The 14,914-nt window shown below is 31.3% G+C and overlaps 1 protein-coding gene across 1 annotated transcript; it reads right to left on the bottom strand.

Moving 5' to 3' along the window:
• Positions 1-526: 526 nt before the first annotated feature.
• On the bottom strand, positions 527-11,319 carry LOC139494551 (uncharacterized). Its single transcript, XM_071282712.1, has 6 exons — positions 11,292-11,319; positions 8,553-9,644; positions 7,853-8,000; positions 7,182-7,211; positions 2,864-6,373; positions 527-2,376 (listed from the first exon to the last, which is right to left on the bottom strand). Exons 2-6 carry the CDS (start codon positions 9,534-9,536, stop codon positions 527-529), a joined length of 6,522 nt encoding a protein of 2,173 aa, XP_071138813.1. The 5' UTR covers positions 9,537-9,644; positions 11,292-11,319.
• Between the last annotated feature and the right edge of the window lie 3,595 nt (positions 11,320-14,914).

Raw genomic sequence — 14,914 nt, 5'->3', positions numbered from 1 at the left:
ATGGCTGTACCAAGTTAAGAATATGACAGCTGTTATCCATTCGTTTGATGTGTATTACCTTTTGATTTTGCCATTTGATGAGGAACTTTCCGTTTTGAATTTTCCTCGGAGTTAAGTCTTTTTGTGATTTTACATTTTCCTATAAAAAAAAAAAGCATGACAATTAAGGACATTTAGTAAGAACAACATTTGAAATTATATTTTTATCACTTTACATATTCTAGGATCTGCTATACAAGTAAAAAATTTGGTTCGGCAAACTCTCCGTGCAAATATGAAATGGAACAAGACGAACATTTCCATCCTCATAATTGTCTTTTTTTTATATGTTATGACATCGCTTTTGAACGTCAATTAAAATAGGTTTTTCATAAATTTTAGCTCCGAATGGAACATCATTAGGGTTGTCACACACTTTACAACTCGAATGCATTAATCGAACCTATTTACGTATCAAAATAACTATGCTTAGTATCCAATGGACATCTTTAATTTTGTTAATTATGCATGACGTCATCATCGCAAGTCAAATATCAAACAAATTGCAACTAACAGGTTCATGAAGCCATTTCACAAGTTCAATATTTCCGCTTGCGCTTGCCTCTGTTGTTATAGTTTCCATATCAAAAGCATCGATCCCAAATTTTTCAATGAAGAGTTGAACGACTGTAAGTTTTCCAGTTTTACATGCAGTTCTTAAAGAAGTTTCAATGTCGAAAATGTCATTATCATATACTGCTAGCATCCATTTTACTAAATCAGCGTTTCCACTCGCACTTGTTTCAATTAGACTTAGTTTCATGTCAAACGTTTCACAAGAATAAAGTTGAAGCAGCCATTGTACGACATCTGTGTTACCATTTCTACAGGCGTTGATCATAGCAGAATTTAAATCAAAAACTGACCGTGCTAATTTTAGATCCAAGAGTGGTTTCAAGAACGGTAGGTCATAAGAACAGATTGAATATTTATAGAATAGCCATTGCACAACTGCAAAGTCTCCACTCGAACAAGCATTGTTCATAGCGACTTTTGTGTCAAAAGTTATACGGGGGAAATCTTTTATTAACATTTTTATCATTTCGAATGACCCACTGCTAAATGCATTATGTATACAGAACTCGTTTACAAGATTTGCATATTTACGCGTATGAAGCAAGTATTTTATGCTATCAATGTCTCCCTTTCTACATATTTCATGTATAGTTTCTTGTATGTCAATTAAGGAATGATGTATGTTTTTCAGAATCCATAAGGCTAAAGCATTTCGTCCGCTCGTATAGCTCTTTTTCAATATTGATGTTAAAGCTACAGTATTGCTGTCAACCTTCATGAACAAAAACTTGATAACTTCATTAGTAATATCTGTTGAATGTTTACTTCGAATATCTAAGATAGTATCCATTGTATTAACAACCAAGTTTTGGTCTAGTCCAACCATTACTGCGAAAAAGATGTAAATCATTAATGTCTCATTTCCACCTGTCTTACAAGCACTAACGATGATATTCTGCAGATCAATTTGCGAATTCCTACACTGACAAAATGCCAATGGAAAAATTTCAGTCTTTATTGGACGGATCGCAATATTTAAAATTCTCCGGAAATCAAAAGAATCTGGACCAAATATTAGGATTAACCATTTCATTAAATTTACCATTCCTTTACTGCATACTGTTTCCATAACAGCTTGTATATCCGACAAAGTACACTGACATCGATTTAAGAGCAACCTTGTTATGTCCTCACAATGTCGTTTATGGCCGGTTGATAAAAAGGTGTCGAAAGCATGGTGAATTGCTGAGCGTACTTCAAATATATCAGGATCAAAGACGTATAATAAGTAAGTTATATTTTCTATGTCGCCAGATTTACAAGCCTGATTCAAAAGTAATTGACAGTCTATGATACTTGGTGAAGAAAACGACACAAGAAACTTAAAAACATCAAAATGCTTATGTGTTATACTTTCGTTTTTACAAAGCTCTTTCATTGCTACTGTTATTCTAAGTGATTCTCCATACTTATTATGAAGGATTTTTACAGGTTTCAAATTACCATGGTAACAAGCTTTAATAAAGATCTTATTGGCCTCCTTGAGGTCAATTAGTTTTACAAACTCAAATAAAAACAGGAAAGTTTTATCATTATTTCCCCGCAGTGCTTCTTTTATGGCCGAAAACAAATTAAGAAGATTGTTGTCGACTTTTCTCATGAACCACTTCACCTCTGCTAATGAGCTTAATCGACAGACACTGTCAAACACTAACTTGACGTCGACCAATTTACTCCCATACGCCTCAAAAATACATAATTGAAATTCTAGCTGATCAACCTCCTCTCTCGAATATATTCTACATAATTTACAGAAATTAACTACAGAATATATTCTCTTCATCTTTTATATAAGCTTTGGATTTCAAATATTTTGGCCACGAGCATCACTGAAGAGACATATATTGTCGAAATGCGCATCTGGTGCAACAAAATTGGTACCGTTGATTTTATTACTACCACTGGGTCGATGCCTCTGCTGGTGGACTATTAGTCCCCGAGGGTATCACCAGCCCAGTAGCCAGTACTTCGGTACTGGCATGAAAATACGGATTTTTTGTGTTATTAAAATTTGCTGTTACAAAATATTAGAAATTATTATAAATTAAGGAATGTATCTCCCTCATGCAAAGCTCTGATTCCTTCCACGAATTTGGCTATACTTTTTTGACCTTCTGGATTATAGCTCTTCATCTTTTATATAAGCTTTGGATTTCAAATATTTTGGCCACGAGCATCACTGAAGAGACATATATTGTCGAAATGCGCATCTGGTGCAACAAAATTGGTACCGTTGATTTTATTTTACTACATAACTTATCAATGTCAGATCGATCTAGATCAAAATTCTGAATTAAGAATATGATGACAGACATACTTATATAAAATAATTCTTTGATAACTTTCTTAAAGCTAATTTGAAATGATATCTTTTCAAATAACCATTGCAGTACGGAAATAGCACTATGCTTGCATGCATATATAAATACTGATTCCAAAGTAATATTGGAAAAATTGAACTGACGACACAGCCATTGAGCAAATTCTAATTTGTCAGCACCACATGTTTTTTTCAAAATGTATGATATATCAAACAATATTGGATCAAAATTCTGTAACAACCACTTTGTAATGCTTTCAGCATGTCTTCTGTTCCTAAAAATGTCCCAAATGCCTTCAATAAGTATATTCATATCGAAAATGGTAGTATCAAATGTACACAATAAGATCTTAAGCGAATCGAAGTCTCGTGACAGCAGCAAAGTTTTCAATGCTATATTTAAATGCAGGAATTCGATTTTACAATTTTGAAATAATGTCTTGAATATCACTTCAGTATATTTCTTCTGTTTCATACATGACAATTTCAATATATCATTAATTCTATATATATTTTTAGTATCTTGAAGGTAAAATTTAATTAAATGTGCGCGATCGTCTTCATCCCTAAATGATACTCCTTGTTGAATAACCAATAAAATATTCCTTGAATCGAAATACTTTCGATCAATTATCTCGGTAAAGTATCTTATTACAGGTATGGAACCACAAGTCATTATTGTCTTAATGATAGCCTCGAAATTCAGCTTTTCAATATTAAAGTTTTTACATATCCATTTAATGGCTTCCCAATTCCTTTTTTTCAGTGCGATGTTCATTGCATCTTCAATGTTTAAACTGCTAAATTTTTCAAATATCATCTGCATTAAATTCTCATCACCACATGCACACACTTTTTCAGCAATGACTTTTACGGCATTCTCTTTATCTATTTTGTCTATCAAAAATCTTAGACAATTATTATTTCCATATTCTAATTCCTCGTCAATTAATTCGGTCAATTTTGATGTCTTGTAAAATTCTGTATCATATATCAATTCCAGTGCGCATATTTTTTTGTGTATCCATTTATGCTTTTTCCATGCTTTGTAAAATATTTCATTCGGTGCTATACTCATAATCCACCTCACCATGTCAAAATTTTTATTATACTTTTCAGCAATTGTCAAAACAACATGTACGACATCTGCATTTAAACACAAGTAATCGGTTGCAAAATCCTTAACAAAGGCAAAACATGCATTTGTATTGTCGTATTCATATTTAGTATATCTTGCAATTCCTAATAATACTGCTTCTGCATTAAAATAGTTATCTGTGTTTTCCATTAAAAGTTTAGATGTGTTAAACTGAGACCGTAACAGTGCATTATGCATTGCAGTGCTTAAATTATTTATTTTAGCCCTAAAGTTTTTTAACAGAAACAAAACTACTTTCCCAGTGTCATTTAAACATGCATCTTGGAATGTAGAAGATGCAATTGGATATTCGGTGCTCCCGTTTGAACATGACACTAGGAATGCTTTTTCAATAGTGAGTTCTTGTTGTGTGAAGTTACTGAAAAACCATTGAACTATTGAAACCGCTCCTTGTGCACATGCATAGTACAAAGCTGAATGAACGTCAATTTTAGAATTAGCTTGTTCAAAAATTAATTCTACTAAAGAGGTATCGTTTACCTCAATCGCTTTTGCTAATATGTATTTACTGTCAATCAAATCAGATGTCAAAACAGTACGCGTCAGCAGCTTTAATGCTTCAATTTTTCTTTCGCTATTCAACCCCTTTAGATTAAAATTATATAAAAAAAATGATGTTTCATCTAAACTGATCCTGTTCTTTTCTATAAACTTCCATATGATGTTAAGTCTGTCGCTATCTAAGTATGCACATGATTGTAGAATGGCTTCTGTAAAACATTTTTCGTGAGTTTTGTTTATGTAGTTTTTCTTATGAACGTGCAAATCTTGTTCCATCAATTTAAGAATATGACAAATTGAACTGGTATTGTCTGCATATTTTATAGAAAACTTCAGCATAAAAGTTAGAAATGTTACTGATGTTCGTTTAGAGGTTATATAATCTCTGTCCATATATTTTTCATGGAATCTTTTCGACTCTTTTTCTGAATCCAAATGGCGTAATCTGCAGAACATTTCACAGTTAGTTAACATGTATTCCTTGAAAAGTTCTTCGAGAAAATAACCGTCAGCATTTCGTAAAATTCTAGACGAGCAGAGCCTTTCCATAAATTTTTGCGGGGAATCGTTTTTTCGTAACTCAGCAATAATCTTGTGTGCCAACAATTTGAAGTCCTCCTTTCTGAATACCAGTGTTATTTCATTTTCCAATCCAGATTGTGTAATATGTCCATCTAGCCGACCCATTTCCAAAATGAAATCGATGTGAAATAAAGGTATTAGGGATTCGGTTTTAATATCATTATAAGACAATAAAACACCCTCAAAAATGCTTCGATGTTGGAATGAATATGTACCATTAGGATTGGTCCTTATATATCTCATGGTCAACTGTCTTAATCCTTGGCGAATATTTTGGGCAGTGAACTCCTTTTTATCATATAATAATTCAAGTACTTTTTTAAATTTGTGCATTTTGATTTCATGAAGATCCAGCAAATCTTCGTTTAAGGCCATGTAAACTAAAATAGCGTACTGTAATTTTTCCTCGTCATTAATATTTCCAGACTTTCTGAGACTATCTATTTCCTTGCAAAGAGACTTTGTTGGGTGTTTGAAAAAAGCCACTCCTAGACGAGTAAATTTCCTATTAGACGCAAAAAGGAAGCATGATTCAGGATAACCCATAAGAGGGTTTATATCTATGTTAGATATTTCATAAACGTCCTGTTCCCTTAAAAACATAGGCACCAAAGGATCAAGAACACGTTTGTCATCAAAGTATTGTTGAGTGTCTGCTATAAGGATATTGTTCAGTTTACAGTATTTAAGCAGACATTCCTTCTTTTGCATTTCATCCATTTCGATTTGAGTCGAACTTAAATCAATAAATCTAGACTTTTGAAATATTCGTTGCCTATCAATTATATCTGAAACCTGTTGATCCGAACGAATTGTGTTTCGCATTGTAAATATAACTTTTACAAAACCTTGGACAACCATTGAATGTATATTATCAAAAAACTTTTCATCTTCTGCATTGAATATACAATTAGTTCTCCCAAATACATCATCAAGAAGTACAATCAAACAATCCTCATCTTTTAGTATTTCAATCCATTCGGAAATGTTGTTTAATTTAATCCCACAGTACACATCATGGTCACGCGCATACCTTCGTAATATTTCTAAACTACTACGTGATTTACCTGCACCAGCCGTTCCTGTGAGCACTAATGCGCCTGTGTTTTCTAGCTCATTCAAGGCGATGGAAATTACATCTGTTTCAACAAAGGTGTCTTCTGATGAATGACAATTAATCATGCTTAATGTATCTTCTACAAAGAAAGCAAAATTGTAGAATATATGTATATAAATGTTTACTCTAACAAAAATATCCTTCACTGATAGAACTATTTCAATAACTGCCACATTTGTACTTAAATAAATCTCAAAAAAAGATTTTTCTATAAAAAAAATTGATTTATAAGAGATAACTTAATTTCTTCGCTCAGGACATTTAAATTTGAGATTTTTTATTTGCAATCTGAAATGCGGATATTTTAAAGATACAAACAGTATTACTGATCAGAATATGGATGATGGTTTTGGATTTTATTTTTTTGTCCAAGACAAACACATGAACAGGTGGAAGAAATAAACAAGTGGGTCTTAATTAAATAATGTGTTATTCAATATAAAAAAAATACATCCAGAGAAGTTTAACACAAATCAGGATAGGAAAAAGGGATATGATTGACAATGACACAACAATCCATTAAGATCATGAAAAGAAGTGAACAATTTAAGGCTTCCGACAATGCACAAAATCTAACAGAAAAAGCCCAATGACAAAATGTGAAACAATATAACAAATGAAAATAATTTGCTGTGTTATACTCAAACAATAAACAACAAACCATAATTTTTTGGCATACACCATGTCGATTCCAGGAAACAGTTCTATAGCACATAGTAAGAACGCATTTTTTCTTTGACAACATATATGTTAGTTTTGGATGACATATTTGTTAATAGGCAATTGATATTTCTATGTGAAACATTTTATATCAGGATTGAAATTGTACAACAGACCGGCGTTTTATCTACAAAAACTCACCAGCGACGCTCGGTCAAAACACTTACCTAAAAGTTTTCTTTTTCTTCTTTGTTGGTCTGAAAGTTAAAAAGCATATTTAGAATTATTCAATAAAATTTAGGGGATTGGTTAAGTGCTTATGAACTTAACTCTGCTTCCTTTTATTTGTTCTGAGCTATATCATAATTTGTTACATGAAAATATATGACAGTCATGCAAATGCAGGTATAATTTACTCGTTGACTTGACATCGGACACGAAAACCTGAAACTTTAATTTAAGATTATGTGTATTTTTGTTTACTTTGTTACATGAAGAAATAGAGGAAGGTATGAAAATGTTCCGGGTAACGCTTATCAGTTCAATACTTCATTTTTTTTTAATTTTAGTTTTTCGGATTCTTTATGAAAGTTTTAAAATATTGAAATTCCAATTTTGTTTGATTTATTTGAAAATTTTTGAAAATTTCACCAAATAAGGAAAAATTTGAAATTATAATTTTCTTTAAAAAATTTAATAATTTATATATTTAAGCAACCTTTTTTAACTGAACGTACAGTATTGACAATTTCGATTTTTGAAAGTTTGAATGGTATTATTTTTTAATAGAATGTAGGAAATGGAAAAGGACTTAGTGCTGAAGTACGGAACATCGGAATAAAACACATTCATCACATCTAGTAGAAATCCATCATATTCAATAATTATAAAACATTACCATTTGTCAGGCTTGTATTCGGTTCGTAGATTTTTTTAATTGCTGACTGAACAGATTGCTCCATCATGTCCGGTATGTTAGTGTTAAATGCATTATTAACAGCTTGTTCTATCTGTTCAGGAATTTTCACTGCGATGTCGTCTATTTTCTGAAATGATAATATGAGCATTGACTTGAAAAGTGTATGGTTACCAGGCAACATAAAGTTGATTGGTGTTTTCATATCTGTTTTGAATATATATTAACAACAAGGTGAAGCGAGACCGGTTGTGTAAAAAGACGAAAACACTGATTGTATATTCAAAACATATAGCTAAAAAGATGCTAAAATCTTCTAGATATACTAGTTAAGAAAACACTCCATAAAAGCTAAATATTGTCAAACAAGAACCGAACTGGGGCTTAAAATAATTAATAATCATGCATATTCCGACTGGTCCGAAGTGGAATATGACATATATATTCTGTTAATTGGCAACTTTTCATAACTGTTTGTTTTCTTGTTGAGAATATAAAGTAAAATGACATAGTTAGTAAACCACTTTTACGCGTACTAAACGTTTGATTAGTTGTTTGGTTGTAATGGATAAAATCGCGAGCATTTCGTTGATAAATTGACGAGGATGGACTTCAGCACGCGTCGTTGCCTAATATTTTAGACTGAGAATCAAAACAATAATATATATAATATATAAGTTACCTCTTCTAATCGGTTTTCCTTCACAATCTTTTCCAACAACATATTTTGATACTGAATACACAGTGTTTCGTCGAGTGGCCGTTTGCAAACGTCTGAAAGAGATTGCTTGGTAAAGGCTTCATTTTCACAAACTCTGGCTATCTCCATTATTCCCGATGCAATGTTAGATTTGAATACTTCAAAATTAGCGTCTGATATCCTTCCAACGCTTGCATGTCCTATGTATGTATTTCTTAGGCCAATAAGAATATCGATTGCTTTTCGAAGTGGGCAGCACTGTTCTATTATAAGTTTAGTAAAATTGTATCCAAGATCGCTAACATCAATGCCACTCGATGCTGACACAGTACAAATTAAATCACTAGGTGAAATTCGATGAAGCGGACAGGGTAAAACGGGCAAGTTAAACATACGCCTCCATTCATCAAGATCAAGAGATTGCAATCTATCTGTCTTAGGAAAAATGTAACCAAGAGGGCATTGACAGCATTGCATGTTCCGTTCTCTAAGATGATAAATGTGGTGTTTGTTTTTATTCAGAAAATCCTCAAATGATTGCGATGGTAGATCCAAACAGCTATACCAGAAAACATCTTGACAAAAGTTCACCAGTAAGAATCTTATTAAAGTTATATCTAGGGTATCCGTTTTAATGCCTGATTTTGGCTTCGCACAACAAAAGTCTCCTTTTTTACCTGAATGATGACAGGGTTTTCTTTTATACTGATCAAAAAGGATTTCCAGTTGTACCAAATAGAGAATACGCTTTGAGGGAAGAACATATCCTTGGGTACACTGACAACAGGTTCTACTTGTACCGTAACTTAAATGGTAAATTTCGTGTTGATGCAGATCAATAAAATCCTCAAACGAAATATTCTTTAATTTTAAATAGAGTTCTAGAAGATCCACAAATGAGGTCTTGGTATTATCTAATATCAGTGTAGATCCTCTGTAAAAGTTCTCTCGTTCTTTATTCGCCATATCTCAATCCAACATGTGTATGCCAGTATTGGAGATATTGTACCACACTATGTCAACCTTGTCTGGAACAGTCGCATAGGACACAAAAGCGTTTGACGATTGGTACTACTGAATAAAGAAGACAATATAAGTGAGTGGAAACTTTTAGTCAAAATATTGAGTGTTTGGCTTGAAAAATATAACAGTTTTATCATATAACTTTCTGAAAGATTTATAAAAAGAACCATTTATAAAAAAAACAAGAACCGATTAGAAAATTGTGATGAAAGATTGCTATGTGCATGCTGATAAGTAATGTTAACACATAATGTTCATACGATTGACAGAGTAAGCGTAGATTGGTGATATATATTTGGAGACATTTTTTGCAGTTAAAAAGGTAACACAAAAATACTGAACAGCAAGACTAATTCATTAAGGGAAGATAATAAAATGGCGTTTTAAGTGTATTAAATGTCTTTTATAGACTATTAATAATGAATTACTTCAATTTTTTTTAATTTGTTTAGACGATGTGAATAAAACCACAAACTGAGGAATGGACAAGGTCCGATAAAGGCTTTATTTAGCCTAGTTTTTACTAGCATTTTAACTTTTGATTCACGATTTTAATTTTAATTTTTTTTTTAAATGAGACATTTATGTTTTTTGAGTTGATAGCTATTGTCCATAACGTCATAAGTAATGTACATGCAATGGGACGAACAATCACCATCTACGCGTTTAAATAGAAAAGCATATATATTTGGTGAAATGTCCAACTAGTGTTGGGGCACACAAATAAAGTTTCAGTACTACTAAATGATTAAGCACAATGTGTTTTCCTATATCTGATATGTAAAACACATTTCAATTAGACATGTATTACATGTATGTATTTTCTTCAATGTGCTCGGTATTTCCGACTCGAAAATATTTGCCGAAATTTGCAATTTTATAACACTACAATTCTTAATTACAAATAGAGCCTGTATAACTAACAACCTTCCTGCCCTTTCCTAATGTATTTATGTTGTCTAAACACAATTTAATGAGAAAAGTAGTGACAAATTGCCACAATTCATGCTCAGATTTGTTTCATACATATGTCATTTTGCGAACTAAAAAGTATTAACAAACCACTCCAATGTTTTGACGTTTAATACTGAATATCACTGTTATTGCCTTTCGTCTCAGTTTTATTTGCATAAATTCCGTTTATCATTTAAAATTACGAATGCAAGGAAATAGAGCTAGAACATACATCAGATATAATTTCCTGAATAAAAAAGGAAGAAAAAATGAAAAAAGATGAGTATGTGAAAACATAACATACATTTAAAATTAAATGATTGATCATTATAAAACTTTCAAATAGTCCTCTATGATATCGTATGACTTCCAAAGGTAAGTTTGTTAACACGTGAACTCAACCGTGCACCCTTTAAGTAATCTGTGAAAATGAAATTACACTGTTATGAACTTTATATGCAATATTGCTCTGTCTTTCAATAGATATCACCGAAAGGATTTTTGAAATGCGAATTTCTTTCGAATCATATTTACAGAAATCAATGACGCATATCAATATCGATCCTTTAAGTAATATAATCAGAACTCTTTTTGTTACAATGCATTATTATTAAATGCCTAACCAGAACTGAAAGTAATATAATTCAAACATTTTACTTGGTATAAATGGAGTCAACTGTATTGACTAAAGTGCAAAGTTTAATGTTTTCTTTCTGAAAATATTGAAGAAGTTTGTAAAATTACCATCGAAATGTTTGTTTATAATAATTGAAGTCCTCAGTTTCCAGCTCTTACAAATAAATCATAGTTGCGTGTCAGTAAGTAACGTTATATGGAGATAATGTATACCTTAGGGTACCTTACCTAAGATAATAGACCCCTCTTTTTACAGAATTTTTGGGAATGCATGTATAAATATTGAATATCTTTGTTAAGGCTCATACAACAAGAACATGATATATAAAAAGGCACTGGCTACGGTTACATGGAAATGTAACAATAATAAAAATATTATTGTTACATTGGAGACTAATTGCCGGAATGCAAAGCTGGGTGAGGAACCGATTAGTTACGAATGTAACAATAATTACTGAGGCTACGGTTACATTACGTTATTGTTACATGAAAAACAGCAATGTACACTAGATTTATTAAACTTAAATCTTCTATAGTTGTTTTGCTTAATTCTTTCATATGTACTAAACAATACTTGTAATAATGATAAATAATAAATATTATTATTCAACAATCAAATGGTGTATAACCTGAATAGTTTTACGTATTAATGGTTTTGATGTTCTTAAAGATACTACTCAAGATTAGAAGTGTCAAAGGCGAAACATATAGTTCAATGGTTTCACTTTTTAAAAGTATTTAACTGCACACCTACTCTTATTACTGTCATTATACTTTAAACCATTTTGTTAGGGTGAAAAACTTAAAAAATTGGGATGGGTTTTAAACCGGCGAAACTTAAACAAAATCAAGACATAAATTTCAAACAGCTATACAACTTGACCCAAATTGATACATCAAAAGCAAAGTTTGCTAACTGTAACTTAAATACTAAGAACTTCTGTATGTACACGTAACCGTGGGGAACGTAATTTCGTTCATCAAAAATGTGTTAGACTTTAAAAACCACTTACTTGATTTGTAGAAAGTGTCATTGTAAATAAAAAATTACAGTAAATAAATTGTATGTAATAACTGTATGTATTGTAAATATAAAATAAATGTCTTCATTTTTTATTATTTAGTACATATTGCTAGTCCCATCGTACAGCTGTTTTTCATGTAACAATAACGCTATGTAACCGTAGCCTCAATAATTATTGTTACATTCGTAATTAAACAGATCCTTACCCAACCATGCATTCCGGCATTTAGTCTCCAATGTAACAATAATATTTTTATTATTGTTACATTTCCATGTAACCGTAGCCAGTGCCATATAAAAATGACTGATAAATTGAATATAAGTATCAACTTTCAGCCCTGGTTTGGCCTGATTGCCTAAATATCTATTAGTATGCTGTTTATTTACAAAGTAAGCAATTTAGTAAAGAAAGAAAGTACCTACAATGGAGACATTTCAAACAATTTGTTTAAGAATGAAAATAGAAAATTAAAAGATTTTATTGGATTATCTCAACAAAAGAAGAACCAGATGATCATGACTAGGTTAACTTCTTCTTCTATTCGTAAATCCTTCCAGTTATGGAACACCTCCTCAGCGGATATCATCCAGACGGGAGTTAATTAAAATTTATACACTAAAAAAAATTTCCCCAACTAACTTAAAAAAAAAATTTAATTCACTGTACACGGGTAAAATCTAAAATATTTAAGGACTGATAAAATAATTTACGCAATAAAGGTAAAAATATCTAGGCCCTATTAGATAAAATCAAAAATATGTAAGGACTGATAAAATAATTTACGCAATAAAAGGTAAAAATATCGAGGCCCTATCAATATTTACTTATAAGATTTACTGTACACAACTAAAATCTAAAAATATAGGGTGCTTTATACAATGGAAAGCATTAACATAAAAATTTACGCAAAGATCTAAACAACATATTATATTTTTTTTTTCTGAAGGTAAAAGTATTGCTTAAATATACCAAAAAAGAAATGGATATATTGTTACGCTCTGGCCTCATGACGTGTACTTTTCCATGTTTTCATTGTGTATAACTTATTTGTGGCCTCTGTTCCACATCTCTCCATGAAGATGTCACCGAGTACGCCTCATGTGGTATTTTAAGGAGAGGAATGATTTACCTGTACTTAAATCTATCAAGCGTTGATATATAATCGATGTATGATCTTCATTTAAAGGTCCATTTGTCCAAATTTGTCGCAGTTTATCGTTACTTTCACTTTACGGCGCCATTCTTCATGTTTTGTTTTTCTTGTGTACCACGTCATTTTTGGGGGAAGGTCTAAAAACAGACAGATAAAACAAAGACAGTTTTTTTCGATACGTTTTTATATGTAACTTTTGTTTAACTCCACATAGTGTTAAAATTTAAATTGTATAATAAAGAACAGGGTATTTAATAATATTATTTGTAAAAAAAATAAAAATAAAAAATCTATAAGTTAAAAAAATCTGCCAGGACAGTAGCCGATTACGTTAGAAATTTTGTTGAAATCATCTCTAAATCTAAATATAAAGTTAAATATCTTCTTCAATTCAAATGTCTGGTAAGCAAATGTTGGTTCATTGGAAAGTTTGAAACATGAGGTTTTAGAAAGAAAAAAAATTGGACTTTTATTTCATTGACACAAAAATAATCTGCCAGGACAGTAGCCTACTCCATTTAATTTCTGTATACTTTCACAACGCTGTTTAACTGTAAATGCAATAGTTTATTTATTGCGATTGTCTGACATATAATTTTGATACTAAATTAAAGCAGAGACATATATATACATGTGTATATATGTCTCTGATTAAAGTAACAGACCCAATCATAATATAAAAATAAAAGAAATTAATAGATTTTCTGCCTATCAGCCGTCCTATAACTTAATAATGGCACGTGCCAAAATTTAATCTGTGTATTCTGTAGTCAGTCAACCATAAACAAGTGAGCGTGTGGTGATAAATACCTTTGAGAAGTAAGTTTGTTTGGTTCTAATTATTTATCAAAATTACAATTGAAAACAATACACATCGAAACACTTACTAATTGTAGATTTTAAAGTAAAATTTGATTAGATCTCAATTTTACCGCAAGCATCAAAGAGTAATTAAATTATAGAATGTAAATTATAGAATGTATATAACCACCTACTCACACCAGTCGGAAACCAGGTTGAAATAGAACAAAAGAATCGAAGCTCTTTGTTAGAGAAGGCGACAAATGTTTACTGTATTGTTTACTATAGTGACAAAATTTTTAAAAGTTGATAGAAACAAACAAAATTGCAATTTTCTTCTCAATTACGAGGTGTTTTATTTTAAAAACACCATTTGCATAAGTTTTCAATTTATCTAGAACATAGTTAAGCAGAACAATTAGATATCAAGTCGACGACATGGGTATCTTTCAAGTTGGATGAAGAAAATGCATAACCTCCGATTTTTATGAAAAAATTACCACGGACGGAAAACATATCAATCTATTAGTTCAGTAATTTTCGTGTCTGCCCTTCCATTATGTGACTGAAGAAAAAATTCCAAAAAATGGGTAACAATTGTATCGAAAAGAGAAAATCGAGTGCACCTTTTTATGTTAGGGCGTGTTTGAGTTGAGTATTTTGTCTTGATATCGCACAAAGTAAGAATATTTCATACATCGTCTCGCTTCAGATTCTATCATTTTTATATATTAAAGCTACAGGTTGACTTT

This window comes from Mytilus edulis, chromosome 11, assembly GCF_963676685.1.
Source record: "Mytilus edulis chromosome 11, xbMytEdul2.2, whole genome shotgun sequence".
Taxonomy (NCBI): Eukaryota; Metazoa; Mollusca; class Bivalvia; order Mytilida; family Mytilidae; genus Mytilus; species Mytilus edulis.
This window is presented reverse-complemented; position numbering and strand designations above follow the sequence as displayed.

Excerpts from the sequence above, each read along its gene's own strand:
- LOC139494551 (XM_071282712.1), bottom strand. The coding sequence starts at position 9,536 with ATGGCGAATAAAGAACGAGAGAACTTTTACAGAGGATCTACACTGATA. Across the intron at positions 8,001-8,552 it reads AGGAAAACCGATTAGAAGAG|AAAATAGACGACATCGCAGT; the intron begins GTAACTTATATA and ends TTATCATTTCAG. Across the intron at positions 2,377-2,863 it reads TGACATTGATAAGTTATGTA|TTAATTTCTGTAAATTATGT; the intron begins GTAAAATAAAAT and ends TATATTCTGTAG.